Genomic DNA, 24,114 nt, shown 5'->3' on the forward strand with positions numbered 1-24,114 from the left:
TCTTTAGTGGTGTTATTCTTTTGTTGATCTGTTAGCATAAACAATTAGGATCACTTCTGTAATTGTATCAACATGAACTAAGGTGTTTGATTCATCCTCTCATCGTGCAACTCGAATCATAGTCAAACTGATCGATCTCTTCGGAGGTCACTATGAATTGTTAAACAGGCAACATCTAATGATCATGCCTTAATAAGGTTGGCCAATTTTTACGTTGCAAAAAAGACGATTTTCTCATCCAGCGCTCATGCCAATTCGTCTTTAGGTCAACACGGAGGAGTTAAATTATGAGTGACTACTAGTCATTAGTGCAGATGGACAAGACATAGAGAAAGATGTGCTCGGATGCGAGTTTCAATTCCAAGACCTCATATGGTAACACTCATCACCTCGATAGGGCACAGGTTGATTAATTCTTAGCATCAACATTTGTTGGTGTTATTTTGTTTAATTTTAACACAATTTTAATAATAATAACAAAGTTGTCAATTTGATACAAAAGATCATTTATCAGAAAAAATTTATTTTTATTTCAGAATATGTTTGTTTTGTGGGCAAATTGCCCTAAACTTCCCATGCACAAAGTTTCACCTTTGCCACCGGTCCCTATGTTAGAAAATATTTATTTTAACTTCTTAATTCACACCAATTCATCTAATTCACTACCTATGCACATATTTTGAGGGACTGTTACAAAATATAGGTAAAAAAACGTTCAAAAGGAAATATAATTTCTTTTAACTTTTACACTATTTAAACTCAAATCTAGTATACTGCCTATGCACATATTTTTTATGTACGTGGCAAAATGTAAGAATAGTTCCTTCTAAATTCAGCATCATTCTTGTGCACATTTTTTTTATGTACGTGGCAAAATATATGTACAAAAAGTCCATAATAAGATATAATTCCTCTTAAATTCAACATCATTTAAACTAAAATCTAGTATATTTTCTATTCAATTGAGCGCTATTCATAATAGATCGATCAATATATATGAATATGTAGTGTGTGTGTATATATATACGAATTTGATATCCTGCGCGCCCGCACAGTGCGCGACTGTGCGCGCGCGCAAGATATCATTGGTTTTAGTTTTTTTTTTTTTTTTTAAATTTTTGAATTAAAAAAATAATTAAAATATTTTTTTAAATTTTATTTCTAGGGTTCAGGTTTTGGGTTATAGTATCAAAGCTATTTTTTTTAGATTTTACCTCTAGGGTTCAGACTTTGGGTTATATTATCAAAGCTATTTAGGGTTCAGACTTTGAGTTATAGTATCAAAGCTATTTTTTTTAGATTTTACTTCTATGATTCATGCTTTGGGTTATAGTATCAAAGCTATTTTTTTTTTTTTTTAGATTTTACCTCTACGGTTCAGGCTTTGAGTTATAGTATCAAAGCTATTTTTTTTTTAGATTTTACCTCTAGGGTCCAGGTTTCCCAATTAGGTTATAGTGTTTAGTTTTAAAAAAAATAAAATAAAATAAATCTAAGTATTTATTAAGTATTGTAATATGTTGAGGGGATATATTAATGTATTAGAAATTTATATAAGGAAATGTTAATTTTTTTAATTGATTTTTTAATTTAAAATATTAAAAAAAACACAAAAAAACAAAGCTATTAATTGATCTCCTGCGCGATGTGCGCGTCGCACTGGAGATCAATACTCTCTCTCTCTCTCTCTCTCTCTCTCTATATATATATATATATAATCCACTTTATTAGGTACAAAATATTTGAAATCAAGTATATATGTAATTTAATTGGGTATAATTGTATAAGATTATGCACAGATAGTAAATTAAATGAATTGATATGGATTGAAAAGTTGAAACAAATATTCTGGGACTAGGGATGACAATTTCACCCGAACCCGATGGAGGATCCGACATCCGACCCGAATGGAGGAGTGTATGGAGAGACTATCAATAACCGATATCCGACCCGAATATCCGATTAAATAATATATATACATATATTAAAGAATTTTTTTTTCCAAAATTAACTTACTATTTTTGTTGATATTACTATATAGATGCTTAATCTATTTTCTTAATTATATATATATATATATTTTAATAAGTTGTTAATTTTAATATATTTTTGTTGAATGATAATAGTTGGATGGAAAGAAGAAAAATTATAATTATAAAAAATATTCAATCATTTAATGGGTATGAATATATTCATCGATCGTATATCCGATGAATATGAAGACGGAGGATATAGAATCCGACTCGAATCCGATCTAGAGTACTGGACTGATTGAAATTTTTATGGAAATTTTAGGATAATTTACCGTTATTTTGTAGGTCGAAGTGGAAAGAAAAATCAACCAATTTTTTTTTATTTACTTTGAACTTCTTCGTGACTTAAGAGTTCATTGCAAAGCCATTAGCTTACAAAAAAATAGTACACGTCACAAGAGAAGGCAAGATATTTTACTGAAAAAGAAAAAGAAAAGATACTCCACAACAGCACGCAACACAACACCTGCCTGCCGTCACTGCCCTGCGCTTCATCGGCGCCGTGCGCTTCTTCCGTCACTGCCCGCCAGGATCCGCCTTTGGGGCATGGAACCCTCCGCGGAGGTGCTGCTGAAGAAGATCCATGAGCTGGAGGCCGACCACGCCCGGCTGAAGCAGGATGTGTCCAGGTTGATGCCCGCGGATGGCGGCGCGCGCCGAGCGGACTGCGGGTCCCACTCGGTCTCGCCGCGGAGGACGAATAGCGGAGGAGGCGTCGAGGGTTCCGCGGCGGCCTGGGCGAGGGGATCCAGCTCCTCGAGGCTGCAGCGTGAGAGTCGGGGGCCGACCGATTCCCCCGGTGGCAGTCCCGCTGGGATCCGGCTGTCGGAGGGGCAGTGCCTAAACATTTTGCAGTCACTGGCTCAGTCTGTCCATATTTTTGATCTCGAGGGCCGGATAATCTATTGGTCGGTTGCCCTTGCCTTTCCTGTTGTTCTTACTCCCTTTTTCTTTTGTGATCAAGTGCCTTAGAATCCCGAACATTTTAGGGAGCTGCTTAATGCATGGCCTTTACTCATTGTATTTAAGTTGATTTTGACGATTGGAGAATGCATAAAAGGAACTATGTAAGAATGATTAATAATCTTGGGAGGCCATGCAAGAAAATTGCTTTTAGTTAATGTAAATATCGCTTAGGTACTAAAATGTTATGTGCATATCGTTTATTCACCTAGAAGTTTGAAATCTACAATCTGACAAGAATGGACTATCTTGATTATGGAATGCTAGAAGTCTGCACTTCTTCTGATGTTAATTCACATATGCAAGGTTCAATGCTAAAATTCTAATTCTAGTCCATCTTCTTTATTCATATTCCATTTTTATTTTATTTATTTATTTATTTTTATCAAAGCTGCAGTGAAATTGTCCTCCTGGCTGCAGTGAAATTGTCCTCCTGGTGGTATTTAACTTTAGTTTTAGGTAACGTACTATTTGTCTGGTTCAAAAGTATTCTTCTGTCAAATGTTTATATTTGCATATGTATTTGTATCAATATGGTACTTTTGGTTTCTCGATTTTGTTAGGAACCTTTTCCAGTTGCTTATCGAAGAGTATCAAATATGATCATTTTTGATTTTGTAGGAACCGATCGGCAGAGGAACTTTATGGCTATACTGCATCAGAAGCACTTAGTCAGAATGCTATTGAGCTACTAGTTGATGCCTGTGATTTCAACATTGCTAGGAGCATAGTTAAGCATGTAAACATGGGGGAGAACTGGAAAGGGAAGTTTCCTGTGAAGAACAAACTAGGAGAACATTTTCTAGTTATTGCCACGTACAACCCTGTTTATGATGATGATGGTAGCCTGGTTGGCATTATTTGTGTTTCAAGTGATTCTCAATCATTTCAGGATTCAACATACGCTTCAACCTTTAGCAATTTGGAAGCTAGTGACACTGCTAGAAAAAGTGTCACAAATAATGGTAGTTTGGATCCTCAGCAACCCCTCCAAATTACTATTGCATCTAAAATTACTAATCTAGTAAGTTAGCACTTGCTGATCTTAAACATAAAGAATTCAATAGATGCATAGGTCATAAAAACAATTGGGAGTGTTCCTTGAGTATATTAGTTTGACATCTATTGTTAATTTATTTTCTAGTTCATTCTTTCTTGATTTTTAAAATCATCATGACAGGCTACTAAAGTTACAAATAAAGTTCGCTCTCAAATGAAGCAAGGCGAAAATAATATGGAATGGGAAATGGCAACCGAAGGTAGCCAGTGTTCTGATCGTGACAGAATTTCAACAGACCACAAGGAGGATGGTATCTGTAGTGATGCTAGCACACTGAGAGGAGAGGTACTACCATGTGACTTTGGGGAGCCTTCTTCTGTCATAGAGTTCAAGTCTCCTGGCAAAGCAGCCAAAGTAAATAATGATGAAGATGAAGGAAAGGCTGGCATCTACAAGATCATAAGCAAGACGGAGGGGCTATTTGCCAATAAGGGTATAGTATGGCCATGGAAAGGAAATGAGCAGGATGCTACCAATTCAAAGACTCGCTTTGTTTGGCCATGGTTGCATAGCAATCCAGAAAATGCATACAATCATTCTAAAGCATCTGAGTCTTGTATGAAGTCAGAAAGTCAAATGAGTGAAAACTATCGGGCAGGAAACAATGAAGCCTCAGGATCTTGGTCTTCTCTTAATGTCAATAGCACAAGTAGCATTAGCAGTTGTGGGAGCACCAGCAGCAGTGCGCTTCACAAAGTGGATACAGACTGTTTAGATTATGAGATCTTATGGGAAGATCTTACAATTGGTGAACAAATAGGTCAAGGTAGCCTTCTTCTCCAATAAATATGATAAAATGTATCCTATAGCGAAGCATAAGTTGATAAGAATAGCTAAACTGAAATACTTCCTTTTGTGCAAGTATTGCTATGATTCACTTTGGCCTACATATGTTCTTGCTTTACAATGCCTTAAGATTGATCCTTGTACTTTTGTTAACAACTCCGGAGATAGCTACAAGCATCTTTCTGATTGTGATATTGCTATACTTCATTTTTGATGCTATTGGATGTGCCAGTCGGTGATTTGCTAAGACAAATTACTTTCAACCTTGAACTCTGATTACCAAATTGCTAACAGTCCTGCCTCAGTTTCCATAACATTGCATAAACAAATTACCTGTAGTTTTAAATCTAATGTCTGTCTTATCACAGTATATTACAATATTAAATCATCTAGGATTTTTGCTGATTTTGCATGCTTATGAATTTTTTTGGTTAATCTCAAATTTTTTTATCTTAGTTCTTACTATATAGCTGTTTGAGTGTTATATATTAGAGCTGTTATTTTTTCCTATAGTGCGGAAGATAAATGCGAGACAATAAGTGAAACCTCACCAGAAGCTTGTGTACTACTTTGCAATTTATAACATCAATCAGCTATTGCACTGCTGCTATTTTGTATTTATGTTAGATGGATATCATCATCTAGGCACACTAAGCATCACTCCTTGTGCAAAACTTCACATTGGCAATAAATCTAGAGGACAATGAGAATAATTATCTGATCATCAAAACCTGGTAGTCACATCTGAGCTGCTTTCTTTTTTGTATATGAGAATTTGTTTTTTTTTGTCATTTAATTTGATATATGATATCATGTTCATGTTCTAGTTGTGTTCATGTTCAGATACTTCCTCAGTTAACTATGTCGAGATTAATTTGTCAAAAGTTTGGTTCTTGTGCTCTTGCTCTCTTGTTATGGATTGTGTTTGGAGGTTTATATTTTGTGTTACTTCACGTGAAGAAACTCTTTTATTCTTGTGATGACTGAGAATTGTTGTGGAGAAATTTGACTTTTCATGATTTGCATCTTTGGCATTATTAGCGATCGACGTAAGTTACTTTTTCAGGATGCAATGCTTAAGGACTGTTGTCCAATTTACCATGGTCACTATTCAATAAGTATCAAATCTTTTTCTTTGTCCCAAACTACTCTTTTAGCACCTGTCATAGTTAACATCATACAAGGATCTTTTGTTGAATTCAAGATTTTACCTGAATGATCTAATCTTTAAGACTGAATTGGAGACAATGCTCTCATCAATGTAATTGATTACTTTTCTATTTCTTACAATAATTTGTTTTCTGCTCTTCCAGGTTCTTGTGGAACTGTATATCATGCTTTATGGTATGGCTCGGTAAGCTTCAATTGACTATGAATATATAAGAATTTTATGGAAAGATATAGAATTGACTATGACTATAGAAATATATATATTTATCACTTAAAAGCTTTTGATCTCTTTTCGTGGAAAGATATAGCCTAAATGACATTTAATTTTTTACTCGGTTGAAGTTGGGGGAAAATATGTTACACTCCTAGTGTTCCTGACAGGTTTATAACTACATTACATGATTATTAGAGGGAACCCAAATGTTTTTCATGCAATTGAGGTAAAAGAAACAATTGTCTGACCCTTGCAATGCAACCATTTGACTTGGTGGTCAAGAATTTGAGTCGTAGAAACAATCTCTTGCAATATAGGATAATGGTGCATACAATAGATCCAATACAATCTGTCCCTTTCTCGGGACCTCACATTGGTGGAAGCATTGTGCATCGGGCTACCCTCTGAGATAAAAAAAAATGTTGTGTGTGTGCGTGCGTGCGCGCGGGCACAGATGATTGTTTTTCCTATAAATTACTGTAGTTTAACCCCACATCAAAAATAGTGTTCTAATTTGGGATAGTTATAAGGCCAAATGAGTGTACTACCTTGAATTTGGCTTAAACATCTTTAGGTTAGTGGACGGGACAATTTTGATGAATACTATGGGAGAAGTCTCGAAGATTCAAGCCTTGAATGAGGGACATTGTTACGACCTATTTTAGTCTCACCATGGAAGGTTTTGGCAAAGCAAGGGAATTTACAAGGCAATGATGAGTGCTAATATTAACTAAATTTAAACATTTTGGGCTACAGTTTAGATCTAAAAAGTGAATGAAAGAATTTTCTCATTTAGGTGAAAATGTGATAATTATTGTACTATCAAATCCCTAATATAGATCTTTCATTTTTTTTTACTAAATGATGAATAAAATATATACTATTGGTTCCAGGATGTGGCAGCAAAAGTATTTTCAAAACAGGAATATTCAGATGATGTGATACTTTCCTTTAGGCAAGAGGTAATGATCAAGTTAACTCTTTGCATGTATCTTTTAAAATAATATTATGTAACTTGCTCTTATGTGTTACACTGAGAAACTAGCTATGTTCTTGTTAGGTTACATTGTCCATTGGTGGTTTATTATTTGGTCTTACTATCTATGGCATGTTCATACAAAATTTATTTATGGAATGGTATAAATAATGGTTTTAATTGTTTTCTTGCTGCTCTATTCTTTGTCTGTTGAAATATTTCTAAAATAACTTTACGCATGTCATGAGTGGCCAACTTTGTTACTTATCTTGTTTGTGAAACTTTCTGAAAGATGTGCTTAGTTCTTTATAATGTTAGTTTACAAGTTGAAATGTTGTATATCAACTAGCATGTCATGACAATTATGCTTTCATTCATAGAGACATGTACTAACAATATATAGTCGCGTTCCTTGTTGGTCAATAACGATGCCTAGACAGCAGGACTTTATGTGGGGTAAAACTAAAACTATCCTGACTCTTATTTGTAGGTACTAATATGTTATCTGTTATCAAACTATACAAGCCAACTCAACAACTCTTAAGGGTCGATAAACAATAATTCATGAACAAACATTTTTTATTCATGTGAATTTATCATGTGTGATTCATTGAGATAAAATGAAGATGATATGGGTCAGCATTTTGTTTGCTTGCTCATAGGCTCCATATAGATTTCATTACAAAATTATTTAAACTTTTTTGTTTTTTGATGAGGAAGAGAGTGAAGGCCTTGTGCATTGCCCCTTGCAGTAAAAGGGAGAGGCCATGAGTGAGAATCTGTTGGCTTGCTCATTTAACATATATAATTACATTTTCTTTTTTTTTCATCTTTAACCTAGTTAGATTTTGCATGCTATATTTTCATTCCATAAGTAAAGAATTGTACAAAAGGTCTAATATTAGTAAGGAGATTGACATGCTCCACTGTTCAAGTTGCTTGAAATGTCAAAATGACAATCTAATTCTCATTATTCAGATTGAAATTCCTTGTCAAACAAACAATCCTAGGAAGATACTGGTTTCTCTTGGGTGATTTGATTTTAGACTTGAGGCTGCTCTTTAATGTTGTCTTTTAGTTTTTATATATTGTCCTTTAGTTTTATGTACTTTAAAATTCATTGGTACGGTAGGATTATGTCTTATGTTTTCTGATAGTAATTTTGAATCTAACTCATCTGTGTTTTGCCATCCATATAGTTTTGACATGCTTTTATTGAATTCGTTATTGAATATTACACATTCTTTAACCTTGATGTTGGTTTCTTTACAAGGTGTCACTGATGAAGAGACTGCGGCATCCGAATATGCTACTTTTCATGGGTGCAGTTACCTCTCCTCAACGTCTTTGCATTGTGACAGAATTTCTTCCTCGGTTGATTCTCCTATTAGCTTATCAGTATTAGCATAATTGTTTCGTAGACTTTTATTTCTCTCAACGTACATAGCGAATCAGTTATCTTCTATGTTTTATCTTCGGATGAAGATATTGCATAACAGGGGGATTAGAGTCACTTGACATGATCGTATCTGTCTCCAAGGTTTAAAACCAGTATTCAAGCCAGTTCCATTCTTTGACTAGAGCTGACCCATAGTTACCAATCTTTGTCAACACTGATATGGGTTGGCACAGAACAATTGTGCCGGTGCACTATAATGCAGGGAGACTTCACTTTTTTTCTCCTTACCTGACGTTTGAAATAATTATATGGTTGGATAGATAACCATTACAATTTCACTGTATTATGCTGCAGTTCCCTTAGTATTGTGCCAGGTGTCGTTGAATACGGCTTTGTATTTCTAGCTATAAGCAGGGTCCAAATAGATTGGCTTTGAGCTATTGTATGATTCACTTTCAAGTTTTGGTCAAGATTTTAAAATCTGAATCGGGATCAACCGTTCTAGGAGACGAGTTTGTGAAGGCTTTTGTTATTGTGGACTCTTGAGAGGGAACAACTCATTTTTTAAATTATAAAGAGCTATCCATGTAGTGTTTTTTTTCTTCCAATTTTTAAATTTATTAGGTGCACAATTCATTTCATTTTTTTTTTTTGAGATATCTATTTTCTTTAGATTGGAAACAGCTATTGACAAAAACAGGTTAACTAGTATTACTAAACTTACCATCTGTTTCTCCATTTTTCTCCTACCTCAAATGTAGTGGGAGCTTATTTCGTCTGCTGCAAAGAAACAACATGAGGCTGCACTGGAGACGACGCATTAACATGGCCCTAGACATTGTAAGTGTAATTCCTCAAACTAAAATGTGCATGTTAGTTGATGTTCTTATTCTAATCTGTGTTGATATTTCATTAAATTGTATGAGATGCAGTACACACATGACACATCCAGTCGTTAGGAAGGAGTTATGTTGATTTTACACTAAATGAATTTAGGAAAGACATGTACTATACAAGCTCTGTGCCGGATCCAGTAAACATGGTTCATAAGAATCTTATAAATAGAAGATGGATAGTGACATGGACACAGTTTATTACTAAAATTCCACTACTTCTTGAGGGATGTGATGAAATTAATTGAACTTATGACTCAAAATACTCGTTTGCTCTTTTGTTTCTGTTTATGTAAAATATTTTTGATGTTGCAAGTGTCTCAGATGCTATCAGTGTTTTTTTTTTTGATAGGCAAGGGGGATGAATTATCTTCACCATCACAACCCTCCTATCATCCATAGTGATTTGAAGTCATCAAACCTGTTGGTGGACAAGAATTGGACTGTGAAGGTGGGAATTTCACTTCAAAATATGTGCAAAGTATTCATTTTATAAAAGCATAAACATCTAATGTTGTCAACTTCGATGGCACCAGGTTTGTGATTTTGGCCTTTCACGTTTGAAACATGAAACTTATTTGACAACGAAATCTGGGAAAGGAACGGTAATTTTTGACGTTCCCTATTTGCCATTGTTGGTTTTCTATGGCTCCTGAAATCTTATTCCAATATTGTGCTTTCCTCATTTTAGCCACAATGGATGGCTCCGGAAGTTCTTCGAAATGAGCATTCGGATGAAAAGTATGCTAGTTTATGGCAATTAGGACAGTTTCCATTTGTATTTTACTTGTTTCTTGAAAAAGAATGTTAGTGAAACCTTCGTATGGTTTGTGCAAAAACAGGTCAGATGTTTATAGCTATGGGGTAATACTATGGGAACTTGCCACCAAAAAGATCCCTTGGGAGAATCTCAATTCAGTGAAGGTAATTACCATTTCATTGAAGAACAAAATAGTGGTCTTCATGTGGTGCTGCTCAACAAAGTAATGATAGTATCTTTAACTTTCTCCAATTCTTTATAATAGAAGCAGAAAATGCGAAGACGACTTCGTCGATAGAATTTGCGTGATCAATTTCTCTAGGCCAACTTAATTATACTCTGCTTTTGCCACCTCTTTTCGCTGATTGTGAATTCTACCTCATGAGTCATAACAGTTGTTATCATCAACAGACATTACTGGCTGATATTGAATAGGGGGAATGTAGTAAAGGCCATTCTTCACCAGTAAATTTGTGTTTTCGCATCCTACTTTTTCACTTGCCTATGAAATTTCTCGGATTAACTTCCTATTTCCATAGTTCTAAAAAAATTTCATTTTATCCAGATTATTGCGACGGTAGGATTTATGAATCAGAGGTTGGATTTGCCAGGAGATTTGGATCCTCAATGGGTATCCATCATAGAGAGCTGTTGGCATAGGTTATTTCTTCACCCGATAAATAGTTGCCCGAAGTTTTTTTTTTTTTTGGTGTATGTGTTAATTATTTCTTCTCCGCACAGTGAACCAAAATCGCGACCAACCTTCCAAGAACTTGTAGAAAGGTTGAAAGAGATGCAAAAACAACATACGGTGCAGTCTCACATGCAACGTGCTGCAGCTGGTGAAAACTTTGCAAGAGTAGGATCTCATGAGAGAAACAAGCCCGACTGATCCGCAACCGTCAAAACTCTCTGTCCAACCTCATTCCAGGAACCAAGTAGTCTCGCGAGGAGCACAGTTTGTTCATTCCTGCACCATCAAAGAATGTAGCTAGCTGCAAATTGCTCTGATCAAACCATCAACATGGCAGTTGCATACATGCTTCTGAGGTTCTGGCTAATGAAAGATCAGCATCGATGAGGACTGAGGCTGTAACAGAATCAGAGAAACAATTGTGCAGTCTTTGGGAATGCGATATGAACTCCATTGTGCCGTGCCAAAAAGGGTTCAATGGTTTATTGTACAAAAAAGAGAATGCATCTTTTGTCAGTAGTAATCCTTCATATACTTCTGCTAGTTCCCGAGTTGGCGTCTGAGTTTTGTCACTAAAATGATTTTGTTTTTTTTAATCCATGTATTCAATTTCTTGAATTGACTAATTTTAAAGGTGGCTGATACTAATCTCATGTAAGTTTTTCATCTGTCACCGGATAAATTAAGAAATGTTAATAGAGACTCATCTAGATTGTCAATATTTTTGAAATCGCTTATCATTGGAGATAAAAATTTTTATGCCGTAATTGAGATTTGAACTTTAGAATATTCACATCAATTTTTTTATAATATTTGTAAAAGTTAAAATAAATCATCTATTTTATTAAATTTAGATAATTATTTTTCCTACCTATTATATTAACTATCTTAAATTTTTCATTATCTTAAATTTTTTATTATTTTCCTCTCTTTAATTTTTTTAATTATTTTTTCATTCTCTTTAATTTCTCTCTCTCAAATTAAATGATATTTTAATATTTAAGAAATAAATTTTATCCTCTAAATTTAGAAAAATACTATTCATGAAATATAAATTTAAAAAATAAATAAGATAATTGATGTAAAAATTTTTTTTACGTAAAATATAAAATTTAAGATAAATTATATGTTTAAGGAAGTTGGTGTAGATGTCCTTGCTTGATTATCCGTAAAAAAGTAACCATTGTCCTGGGGCTATCTTCTTGTATTACTAATGTGAAAAATGTATCATCAGTACATGAATCTTCATATAACTACCATTTTATGTTGCTTCAGTTTTTTATTTTGTTAATCTAGGTATTTATTTAGACCCTTATAAACCTAACTAAGAAATCCATGATTTTTCTTACTCACTATAAAGCTGTGCATGCCACTAGTAGCCTGCGCATACCCCAGCTAGGGCTTGAACCATAGCGCCTTGAGAATCCGTCGAACACGCCTGACCGCTGCACTAACTTTCAAATCTGAGACCAGATCTCTTGGTAAAAAAAAAAAAAAAAGAACTAAGGGATAATCCACTGGATCATGAATTGACCATAATTAGTTACAATCTCTTTTTAAATTCACCGTCCTTATCAAATTATAATTTAAGTCAAAGTGGACGACCAAAAACAGCCCAGAAGCTGCCGGAAGTGGGCAAATGTTCAGGTTGCCGGCGTTGAGCAAGAGCAACCTCCGGTCATCCGTTCCGACTCAAATTATAACCTGATAAGAACGGTAATCCAAGAAAGGATCACAATCAATTATAATCCGATTGTAATTGAAAATGATCCAGGTCCTGATCCACTTTTTTATGAACCAGGAGATATGCTCCCTTCAAATCTAGCTCACTCTGCTAAGTCCAACAATCATTAGCAAATTTCTATATTTCATTTTTGTTCAAATACTTTCCATTTTCACAAATAGTTGCATAGCTTAGTAATATGCGAGTTACATCTAGAGAATTTTTTCACACAAAGGTTGTAAATAGCAAATAAATTTACACCATAACCACCCCTACTTAATTGAGTTTGAAAGCTAAGACTGTTCCATTGATCACAAAGACAGTGATCAAAATTTTTCCAATAATATCGTTCTATATTATTTTACAATGAATAAAAACAGAGCTACACGTGCCTCCATTCGACACGCCACGATAAGGAAAAGCATATGGGATTAAACATACTCATGAGATTAAACAAGAGCAAACAGGTGGCAATAATGTTACTGAGGAAATTTTCAAAGTTCAAAACCACAACAAACTTTAGATGAATAATATTAATAGGGAACTATTTTCCTCTTACCTCACGTAGACAAGTTACAATCCTAAGAAGGCACACCGCTTCCTTGCATGAATCAATTTTGTTATGATCTTCATTGGCACACCCCTTAACTCTAGTAACAGCCGAGCATTGTCGACACAAGAAAACACACAGGAAGTTATGATCGAATCTGCTGTAAATTATAAGAAAATGCCGTCACAAATCGAACTTACCGTGAGGCTTGAAGTTGAACAAAGGAGGTAAATATCTGCCATTTGTAAATGGGTGGTTGGGCCGCGAAGTTCACCGAAGAATGGGTGAGTCAATGACTCCAACTGCATGAATAAAAACTTGTTATAGATCTGCGGTTATTAACTATAGAAGTCAGAAACGGTCTCGTAGTATACTAACGGCGGTATTCCTCAAGTTCGGAGAATATTGAAGAAGCCGAGAGACTAGGTCTACAGCTTCAGGCGGTGTCCTCTTGTGAAAAATCTAGTAGAAGTAGAAGCTTGGACTAAAATTTACACCGGATAGAAGAAAATGGAAAAAGTTTCCATATGGGAAAAATTAGACCTTGTGCCAAGGCTGAGCTTTAATCTGTGGGAATTTGAACTCATTGTAATTGGGATTCATGCATATAATTTCTTCTCTAGTTGGGGTACCAAGAATCTTTCATCATGCAAAAAAATACGACATAAACTATAAAAAATTATTGAAAACACAGCTAACAAATAAAATTAGAACAATGCCACCCGCACCTTAATAATTTCTACAAGTTGGTCAACAGCATTCTCACCAGGAAACAAAGGCTGTTGGCAAAGTCAAAAGAATAATTCTAACAGAAATGATGGAATTCTGATACTCTTTGAGGGATGACAAGTAGTTATGTACCTGCCCTAGAAGGAGTTCAGTGCACCAACTATAAGTTCAGGAGCTCGATAATATCTAGAACATATGTATGATATATTTGGTACCCCTTTCACCTGTTAAAACCAGAAAGTAGTTAATATTCTGCAAACCTACTCAAAACTATATTATGATCTGACAAGAAGGATTACCAAAACTTTGGCACTACCAAAGTCACATATCTTCAGTTGGTGCGTGTGTGGATTGACCTGATGTATAAAAGTAAGGTTATTCATATTGTTTTTTAGAGTAAGAGTGAAATTTCACAAAAAAGAAAAAAAGGAAACAATTTTCAAAAGAACATCATCTATGTGAATCATTTGTATAAAAGAATCTTGAGAAAATTTTGCACAAACATATAATGTGCATTTTTTTTATGCTCCACAACAAAATCAAAATGAAATATAAAATTGTGACTATAAACGCATCAACATATCCAACAATTGATTGACACATATACTAGATTTTACAGCGAACTCTTATTCAAAGAACATGGTCACTATTGAGCTAGATTTGCACATGCATTTCTCGTTCACTGAGCAAATGTTACCCTCACAAGGGAAAGGTTTAAAAGCATCTAAGGTATATGAACCACATACCAAAAGATTTTGTGGCTTGATGTCCCTGTGGCATACTCCGATGCTACCATGGATATAAGCCAATGCTCTGCAAGTCTGTAAGGACAAAAGACATCAGAATATTTGCATTGTGGATTTTCTAGAATTAGTATTCAAGCAATAAATCAGAAGAGGAGCCATTATAAATGACTTGAGATGAAAACTAACATAAGACTATCTAACGTTGAGCAAATGAAATGCAAAAAAAAAAAAAAACTTTGTTATCAATAGATCCCTCCTCATGGCAAAATTGTCAAATAAAGTCAAGCTTACCTGATACATATAAAGCTTCATATATATCAATGGTATACGCTGACTCATCTAGTTATAGTGTTTGATTACTCCATGAACAATCTCAGGTACATATTCAAGCACTGATTATAAAGTTCTTCCTTTTCAGTTGTTGAGAAGAAGCAATGCTTCAAGCAGGCAACATTTGGATGGTCAAGAATGCACATGGTTTGCAACTCTCTATTCATGTATCTCTTGTCCTGAAGAACTTTCTTTATCGCAACAGTCTCACCTGTCTCAAGACACTTTGCCTAATGGGAGAAAACCAACAATAAAATTAGTAAAGCAGCAGCTGGCTAAGATAGTGCTATAAAATAAAATTCAAAATGCATTACCTTTGTTAAAGGAAGCAGCCAGGAAATGAAAAACAGCGAAGCCATCAGCAACCACAAAAAGAAAAAAAAAAACTATTCTGCTTCCTAAGGAAACAGCTACACACTCACCTGAAATACAAGCCCAAATGATCCATGCCCAATAACTCGTTCAGCCATGTGACTTATAGTCTGACAAGCATCCAGCATATTAGATAAAAATGTAGAAAGCGACAAGCAGAAAGAACACAGCTTTAAATGATTCATGCCCAACAGCTCATTCAGCCATGTAACTTATAGTCTGACAAGCACCCAGCAAAGTTATTAGATAAAAAGGTAGAAAGGGACAGCACAGCAAAGACAGAGAGTGAGAAAAAACTAAATGCAAGTTCCTGGGAATGAGTATGCTCAGCAATTGTGAGATAAATTTGTTTTGGCCCAAGCCTGAAACATGTTGCTTCTAACAATGGAATTGCTAAAGGTAACAGTTGGGGGGGGGGGGCAATTGTATAGGAAATGCTTCAAGAAGTTATACAGGGCCACCAGATGGACCTTCTAAATAAATTTCCCATTTTTACGGAATACAAATTCCATTGATAGATCATAGCATGGAAACAATCACCTGAAATAGTTTGAAGTGATGTCAAAGACCTAAGCCAATAGCCCACTGGCCATCAATTATATAAAGAAGCTACAATCAGATCAACAATTTATTGGATTATTAGTAGATCCAAGTGCATGGTCCTTGGACAAAGTTTACAGATAAAGTGGTTTGACATGTTGAGTGCTATTTTTGGTGACCTGAGACACCATCACAGTCATGCAACCACCACCATTGTAGTTGGATGATAGAATTGCTAGGTAAAATCATGATGATAGAAGGATATACAAAGATTCTTGTTGACATCTCAAAGAATGCCAAAAACTCTCTCAATATGAAGGTTATCAAAGATGGTTGTGAGATCACACAAATTCTCCATCAACATCAATTGTAAATGGTTTTAGGGAATCAATGCAAGCATCCTCACTTTCAGCATACGATTTGCTGATCTCTTCCATTCTTTTGACACTATGACTAGTTGAGACCTATCACCAAACTATCATATTAACATCGTGCAAATGCAGTTTAGTATGTTTGATGAGTGGCGGTGATTGGAGAGAGCTCATTGGAAGAACCAATGACAATGGCTTCTGGTAAATATTGCCTTGTAACATATGATTTGTGTGCATTTGGAAGTTCTTCAATCAATTCAAGAAATTCATTCTCGATGTACAGAAAAATGTGCTCTTTTTTCAGAAAAATTGATACAACTCTCATCTCTCAACATTTGAACAGACACAGTAGTTTTCAGTTTTGTAACTAGAGCGACTTGTTAAGCATTTGAGCACAAGTGGTTTTATGTCTGAGAAGAACTAACAACATAATACATTAGTGATACTCCATCTTCCTAATCCAGTCATAGAGATCATTAACAATATATATACTGATGGGAAGTACCTGTTTTGCCTGCCCATTTCTGCCACATATAGTTGCCACAATTATATGACCAGTCTCTGTTCCATTTCCATCAACTACAGTAGCTTCAGCTCCCTACAATTGGATCCATTAACTGTGTGATTCTCTTGTCTATTTTAATTTGAAATAATAGGAGATACACAAACCTGATTCATTGAGCTACATACCTTGCCATCTCTTATTTTCATGTCATTCAGCTCATCTGGCAATCTGTCTACCGATATACTACTAGCACTAGCATCTATGATCACTGATTTAGGTGCCATGCTAACTGATCAGGTACAGAAGTCCTAACTAATCTTTGTAAGCAATTCTCCATGAGAACAATACGGGAAGCAACACCTGTAAAAGAAACATAATATCATGACAACAAAAACACCTTAAGGCAATATTTTCCAGAACAAATTTTAAAAATGTTTTAGCAATGACTTGCTAATATGTAAAATTGAAAAAGAGAGAAGGAAACCTACAGAGTGAAAAATTCTTGCTCACTCAATTCATATAATCCTAAATGACAAACAGCTTAACCAAAAATTATACCACCTTGTGATTAGAGAATATTCAAACAATTTACTGAAATTGTAATATTGCTATGCACAATTTGGGCATACGAAAAACAACCCATAAAAATGCCAGAATAATTAAATTTTTTGATATCGATAAAACTCTAGTATAGATGGAGACAGATCACAACCACGTGTAAGGAGAAAAAGAAAAGGATAATAAAGTTGAGGATTCAGAGCAACAACCTCCATAGAATTATTCTGGAGTTCAAGGTATGGATGATTCATTTGATCCTTATTGGGTTTACAAACCACAAATGCACCATGAAGACTATATGGAGTCAAGTAATGGCAATATGTGCTGGATCAATTATCACATTTGGCTCCATAATGCCCTCATTTTTTTGGATCTACCAATTTACAATCATTTATGTCCTCATTATCATCAGTGTGATAATGGCTATGATCATATATAATCCAGTATGAATAGCTTAACACGGTGAAAATTAAGAACAGATCACTAAGATTGTACTGCTTCATGAGTTGTCAAATTTGGTTGACATTTATGCAAAAAGATTTGCTTCTTTGATAATGTAAATTGGACTTTTCCCTTTTCTTCTGTATTAAAATAGTGATCCTAAAGCTTAGTGAAGCACAAGATTTACTATTTAAGATTTTTTTTTTAACTTTTACCTTTTCCCATATATTAAATTATGTTTATTAAAATTCATTTTCACCGACTTTAATCCAACTGATCTAATATAGCTGATACTTGAGTTGTTTAACAAACCAATATCGCTACCAATTCCGGTTCTACGGACTATGCATGTAAGTCCCAATTATTTGGGGCTAGCTAGATGAATCTTATCCCATCTTTGAAATTGACAACATAACTAGTAATATTGAAATCGACTTAATCACTTATTTCACTAACTATAGTTTATTTCATTTCCACCACCCCTTCTTCCTTAAACTTTACTTGATTCCACTTATCTAACCATAAATCATTTGACGGCCTTTGAAGATGTCAATACACCATTAAAACTAAAGAATATAATACCCGAATATTAGTCTAAGAAGATGTTAATGCGTACAAGTGCAAGTGATTTCTCTAATAGTCTAAGAACTTTCATGTCCACTCCATCAACCCGTTTGTTAGAAAAGTTGATTGAAATATTTATTTGTTTAACTTGTCTACAACAAAAATTAGTCCAATATTTCACATAGAGCATTGCAACCTTACCAGGAGATGATCAAGCCTCCTACTTTGTGAGTTCATTTCTCATTAGTAGGCTATCTAATTCCAAGGACCAAAACTTTTATTTTAGCACAGAAATTTCAAGATATCAAGGGTATAATTGAGATATTGATACTTTCTTGCTGGCGATAATTTCCCGTATTTCCTTATTCATTGGATGGAATAACCAAGATGAAGTGGTGTTCATTCATCAGTAGTTGAGTTCTTGATGAGATAGAATGATATAAAAAATCAAAAAGTTTAAAAACCCATCCATGAAAATTACCAGTTCATGATCTAAGAAATTGTTTTCCTTTTAGTTCGACAAGTTTATTGCTTCTAATTTTTTCTATTTCTATCAAAACTAGTCTATTTTGTTTGTCTCATAAAGTTAGATTATTGTAAGATTTGTAAAGGAGAACCACATCTGATTGTTTTGACCATTTAAGCAATAATATATCATTTATTTGAAAATTTCCTCTTCTTTTTGTGTAATTGTTAACTAAGCAACATCATTCCTGTGGATTGTCAATTGAGGTACACGATTTATCTTTGTTTTGCATTATGGTGGTTTTTTATTATAGGCATTCTAATAATGATAATATAAGCTCGCCATATTTGAAATACAGATAATAGTTAAATGTGCACTACATTTACTATTTTAAGAAGTGTTTTAGGTAATCATGCAAGATTAAACAGTGGATAACTACATGTATCTCCTATATGTATTACAAATAGTGCAGATAATATGCACTATGAAGTCACTCAATCACATGATGCCTTCATATCAATTTTAACACTCAGTTATTGGAAAATTCCAATGAGCATAACACTCTCTTGTGAAAATAAAGACATATCAAAGTGACTAGACAAACAGCCAATGATTCAGAAAATGATACGAGGAAAAGAGCAAGGAGAGGAAAAAGCTTCTTCCATTTTCACAGAGATATACCCTGTCCACCAGAACAGACAACAAAGGAACTTTAATCCAAACTCTGCGTGTCTTACACCTACAAAGAATGATATAGGAGATTTAATCACTCAAATGTAAAGAGAAGAACCCCAACCCTAATACGATGCCCGCTCCTCGCTGCCGGACGAAGAATAAATCTCGGATCTAAGCCCCCAAACCCACCAAACTATTATATAAAGTAGAAAACGATAGATTAACGAAAAATAAATAGGGAAAGCTCAACGCATGTTCATGCCCTGCATCAGTGAAGATAAAAGATAGAATGCAAGGATTCAGCTGAAATGCTCACCGAACAGAACCTCAAATCACCTATCGGAAGACTAGAACAGGAGAAGAAACAGATGGCGTAGAGGTAGGAAAACAGATCGATCTCCCCTCCTCGCTCTTTCTTCGTCTGCCTTCTTCTGCTGCTGCTGCTTCCGCTCCTCACCGCTACAGCCAAACTTGAGCGATCGCTGCTTGAAGTTGAACGCCTTATTTTCTTTTTACGTCTTTTCGTTTGTGATAATTTCAAATTCAACCTCCTGCTGGCTTTATTGCGTCAGTCTAGAATGGAGTTTACAGAGTCGAGGGGGTTTATTGTGAAATCCCTAGAGAGAATAAAAACATCCCAACGGGAGGACAGATCTTCTGGTCCGTAATTTACGGATTAGAGGATGATCCACACTATTGTTGATTTGGATGAACCCTACTTTTAAATAAATGAGATCCATCCAAATCAATGATGTAAAAAAGTAGATCATCTTCTGATCCGCAACCAGAGGATCCGTGCTTTGATATGGATGGATTCTACCAACTTAAAAGTTGACTTTTCATCCGAACTCTTATATTTTCTCTTTCCTACGTGTCACCGAATAAGAATTTCGAACCCAGATTTTTTTTTTAATTTCTTTCACTTTTTTGGGCCACACAACAATCCAAAAAAGAGATGCTCTAAATGAATAATCGACTAAATTTTTTTATTTTGCCCCATAAAATTTACCTGCTTTCAATAGTAGTTTTATGTTGCGGCTCTGTCGTAGATATCACATGATAAATTTATTGAATTAAACAAAATTAAATCCTGATAAAAGCTGAAGAATTATCTTTCCATATAATAGTTAACTTTAATTTTTTAATTTACTCTCTTCTAATGATAAGGTACAGATGTATTTTTATAAAATTTTATTTTGTAGACCTGTGCATTTACCTTTTATTAATTTTATTTTTTTAAGTTAAATTACAGTATTAAACATATAAAAAATTTTAAATAAAATTTTTTTTTAAGTGCTTATAGAGTGGGCACATAAAATCACACTCATAAAATCCTTAGGATATTATTTCTCTCTCTTCATATATTTTGAAATGTTATCCTGTACACACATTTGTGTGCACTAAGTGAACAGCTGGTGCTATTTTTTTTTTAAGACTTAGGATTTAAAATAAAATATTTAGCTAAAGGAGTGAAAATTAAATATTTAGCTAAAAGAAATGAACATTAAATTCTCACTTATGTGAGAATTGAAAAAAATCTCATCTTTAAATCCTGAAATTCTAAACCTTAAAAAAAAATTCTGAGTCAATTTTCCACATCAGCATCAGGTGCCCATGAAAGAAATTTTGCAAGTGCATAGGAATCTGTAAAGGAATACAGAAATGACCAGGTTCTTTCAGAGAGAAGGAACAAGAAAAATTGGCACATAGCAAGAGATCTCTCAATATGGAATAAGGGAATGTTTGATACAGAGATTAATCATGAGTTAACTGTTGCAAACTTCAAGGAATGCTGATTAACGTCATGGCAAATATTTCAATTTCCTTTCTAATTAGAGATGGCCGGCAGATCAGTGCTGCAGCATCTTTCTCTCATAATCTTTTGCAACGACAGAGAATCTTTGTAACCCTTGAGCAAGCAGTCCTTCTAAGAATGGCTTAAGTGCCTACATATCCAATAAGTTTCATTGTTAGGGAGAGATTAACGAGCAGATTGTGGCTTTTATCCAGGTTTGTGATACATACTGCTGCCACCGGAATTAAAATTTCAGGAATCTCATAAGAAACTGTCAACTGCATCAGAGATGAAGCAAAGTGATGGCTATATTAGGGGGGAAAAAGAGAAAGGAAACAATGAGACAGCGGCTATACTTGAACTCTGCAAGAAGATGGACCTTTGGGAAAAAATCTGACTGCACCTCTGCAAGATTGAGTAGGGGGGAAGTCATAAGTTCAATGAGTAAAATGTCGGAGAGGTATCATAGTTGCTTGGCAATTTTGTTTTACTTCATCGAATTTCCTTGGTGAAATATCTGAACTCGCATGAAGTGCATGACGCTCCCCTTTGCAGGGGCTTAAAATAACAACACAAGAATAAATCCTTACATGCTAATCTTAAGCATCACAATGTATTATTCAACTTCTAGTACCAATAAGTAGGTTGGGCTCATGATTATTATATTGCGATCAACCAAAGCATATGACCATATTGTTTATAGTTTCTTAGTGTTGTAGAGAATACTAGGGATAGAACAGTTGAATATTAGTACAAGCATCAAGTTGTGTATCTTTTAATTGAATGATTGCCTACCTATTCGGAAGACCTTCTAAAGATCGCCAGTGTATCTTCTGATTAGGAATAGGCTGCAGCACAAGAAAGAAATGAATTGAACATTTGAACTAATATCAAATTGTTTCACCAAATGAAGTTGATTTCGTGCTTACTTGCAAATTTCGAGCAAGCCAAGAGAATTCAACATCACGACCAAACACTTCATACTTAAGTGACCAGCGCGATAGATAGGGCTTATCCTGTAGAACCTGTATGGTGCCAAGTAATATAAAATACTTTAGCCTTATATGAAAATACTACAATTAGTCTCAAAAGCACTCTACATCCACACAGACCACCTATCAATTGTGTAGCCAAAAACTTCACTTTCCTAGATTCAACTATGCTTCCAAATCAAGATACAGCTTAGTGTTTATAAATTGAATCGATTAGGAAGTTGTATTAGCTGATTAAAGTTATATTAAGATACAAGATAAGAATAATAACACACAAGAGCAGCAGGGTGTCTGAATATCCACTTCAAAGATGCTTCATTCTCGATGCAGGAAATTTCTAATACACAAGCAAAAATACAAAGAAAAAGAACTAAACTATAGACATGTTACTATATTTTTGACAAATATATCCTAAATGCTCTAACTTTCAATCCCACTTCAATCTGAAATCTCAAAATTCACAATAATAATATAATATTAATCTATTAACAAGAACATGAGAAGATTGGTCCAGCATAATTAAGCTACTTTATCAACAGATGGAAATTGACAGTAGCAAGCTCTATGCGAGCCAATTGCTCAATAGACGGAGCAACTTAAGCTGAATAAACATGAGTTAAACCCATCAAACATGTGGAATTGCAAGGTATTAGCAAGCACCTTTACAGAAGAAATAAAGGGCATCCATTTTGGAATTGTCTCACGGTCAGAATAGCAGTCATAAGCTACGGAACATGGAACATCAACTTCAATCTCAGAGCTGCATCCACACAAGCATTGAGTTACTTCACATAGCAATGCAATGCCTAAGCCCAAATTTGAAGTTCAATAATAATCAAACAGCTACCAGAAGTGGAAGAAGAAAATCCTAAAAGCCGATGGACCATACTGAAAGTAATTGAAAACTAATGAAAGTTCATACAGTTATAGATGGGAAATTCCGAGGAGAAATCTATAGCCTGCAACTCTTATTCTCGTGGAGGTTATACAAGTTTGATTAATTTGTGGAAGTTCATGAACTTTGTATGGATTCATGACTTAAAGCCTGAATTAATTCTTTAGCATGCCTGATCAACGAGATGCCAAATTTATTGACCAGAGACAGAAATGTCAGAGTTTTGAACTACATCTCAGGGTTTCAAGAGAACACAGTGTGTTCTAGGCAGCAGATCGTCCACCATTACATTGATGAAAAAGGGAAGGGAATAGCTGAACTCAGTATGAAAAACTTGAATAATTCAAATTACCATGTCAAAACGAGTATGAAAAGCTTATTAACCACAAGACTGAACCAACGAAGACTGAAGATTTGGATCAGCTCATCAGCACGGTCATTATTGAAAAAATAACATCCGCTTTCGACGCCTAATTGGCAGATTACACTACTTCATAAGAAGACAAAAGGAGAAAATGGGGAAAGAGCCAAATACCTGCAATCTTGCCATTCCATGACAGGCGAGAAAGGTTTGCGCTTGGGGAACGGCTTCCGCCGCGACGGACGCGAGGAAGGGATCCTGAGGGACAGGGGATTCGGAGAAGGCCTGAGTCCAGCGCTACAGAAGGAAGGGAAGGCGCTAAAGGCGGCGCCTTTCTGCAGTCTCATAGGGTGCGACGGCCCGGGGATCAATCCTAGGAAGACACGAGCGGCAGAAACCATTGGAGCAGCAGCGAGATCGACCATGGCTCTCTCTCTCTCTGCTCCACGGAGACGATGCTACGTCTCCTCCCAGTCCCTGGGCCGTGCCCCTCCACACAACACAGGACACTGGATCAGTTTACTGCATGACTTCTCGGTATGTCAAACATTAG

At 35.1% G+C, this 24,114-nt stretch overlaps 2 protein-coding genes and 1 pseudogene across 2 annotated transcripts; 1 reads left to right on the forward strand and 2 right to left on the reverse strand.

The window, feature by feature from the left end:
* The first annotated feature begins 2,447 nt into the window (after positions 1 to 2,447).
* LOC121995890 (RGS domain-containing serine/threonine-protein kinase A-like) lies at positions 2,448 to 11,606 on the forward strand. The gene is made up of 13 exons (XM_042549661.1): positions 2,448 to 2,941; positions 3,618 to 4,020; positions 4,177 to 4,822; positions 6,156 to 6,196; positions 7,120 to 7,188; positions 8,476 to 8,576; positions 9,363 to 9,441; positions 9,847 to 9,945; positions 10,031 to 10,099; positions 10,186 to 10,235; positions 10,337 to 10,418; positions 10,820 to 10,914; positions 10,996 to 11,606. The coding sequence occupies exons 1-13, from the start codon at positions 2,580 to 2,582 to the stop codon at positions 11,144 to 11,146; spliced, it is 2,247 nt and encodes a 748-aa protein (XP_042405595.1). The 5' UTR covers positions 2,448 to 2,579; the 3' UTR covers positions 11,147 to 11,606.
* A 1,308-nt stretch (positions 11,607 to 12,914) lies between these two features.
* LOC121995891 lies at positions 12,915 to 20,045 on the reverse strand (annotated as a pseudogene).
* Positions 20,046 to 21,127: 1,082 nt separating this feature from the next.
* On the reverse strand, positions 21,128 to 24,114 carry LOC121995892. The gene is made up of 7 exons (XM_042549662.1): positions 23,736 to 24,114; positions 22,966 to 23,065; positions 22,243 to 22,338; positions 22,109 to 22,161; positions 21,670 to 21,718; positions 21,544 to 21,591; positions 21,128 to 21,464 (listed from the first exon to the last, which is right to left on the reverse strand). The coding sequence occupies exons 1-7, from the start codon at positions 23,984 to 23,986 to the stop codon at positions 21,369 to 21,371; spliced, it is 693 nt and encodes a 230-aa protein (XP_042405596.1). The 5' UTR covers positions 23,987 to 24,114; the 3' UTR covers positions 21,128 to 21,368.

This window comes from Zingiber officinale, chromosome 6A, assembly GCF_018446385.1.
Source record: "Zingiber officinale cultivar Zhangliang chromosome 6A, Zo_v1.1, whole genome shotgun sequence".
Taxonomy (NCBI): Eukaryota; Viridiplantae; Streptophyta; class Magnoliopsida; order Zingiberales; family Zingiberaceae; genus Zingiber; species Zingiber officinale.

Coding starts and splice junctions, on each gene's coding strand:
- LOC121995892 (XM_042549662.1), bottom strand. CDS start 23,986: ATGGTCGATCTCGCTGCTGCTCCAATGGTTTCTGCCGCTCGTGTCTTC. Junction 23,066..23,735: donor ATGGAATGGCAAGATTGCAG/GTATTTGGCTCT, acceptor GTGTGGATGCAG/CTCTGAGATTGAAGTTGATG. Junction 22,162..22,242: donor GGCTTGCTCGAAATTTGCAA/GTAAGCACGAAA, acceptor CTTGTGCTGCAG/CCTATTCCTAATCAGAAGAT.
- LOC121995890 (XM_042549661.1), top strand. CDS start 2,580: ATGGAACCCTCCGCGGAGGTGCTGCTGAAGAAGATCCATGAGCTGGAG. Junction 6,197..7,119: donor ATGCTTTATGGTATGGCTCG/GTAAGCTTCAAT, acceptor TATTGGTTCCAG/GATGTGGCAGCAAAAGTATT. Junction 7,189..8,475: donor TACTTTCCTTTAGGCAAGAG/GTAATGATCAAG, acceptor TTTCTTTACAAG/GTGTCACTGATGAAGAGACT.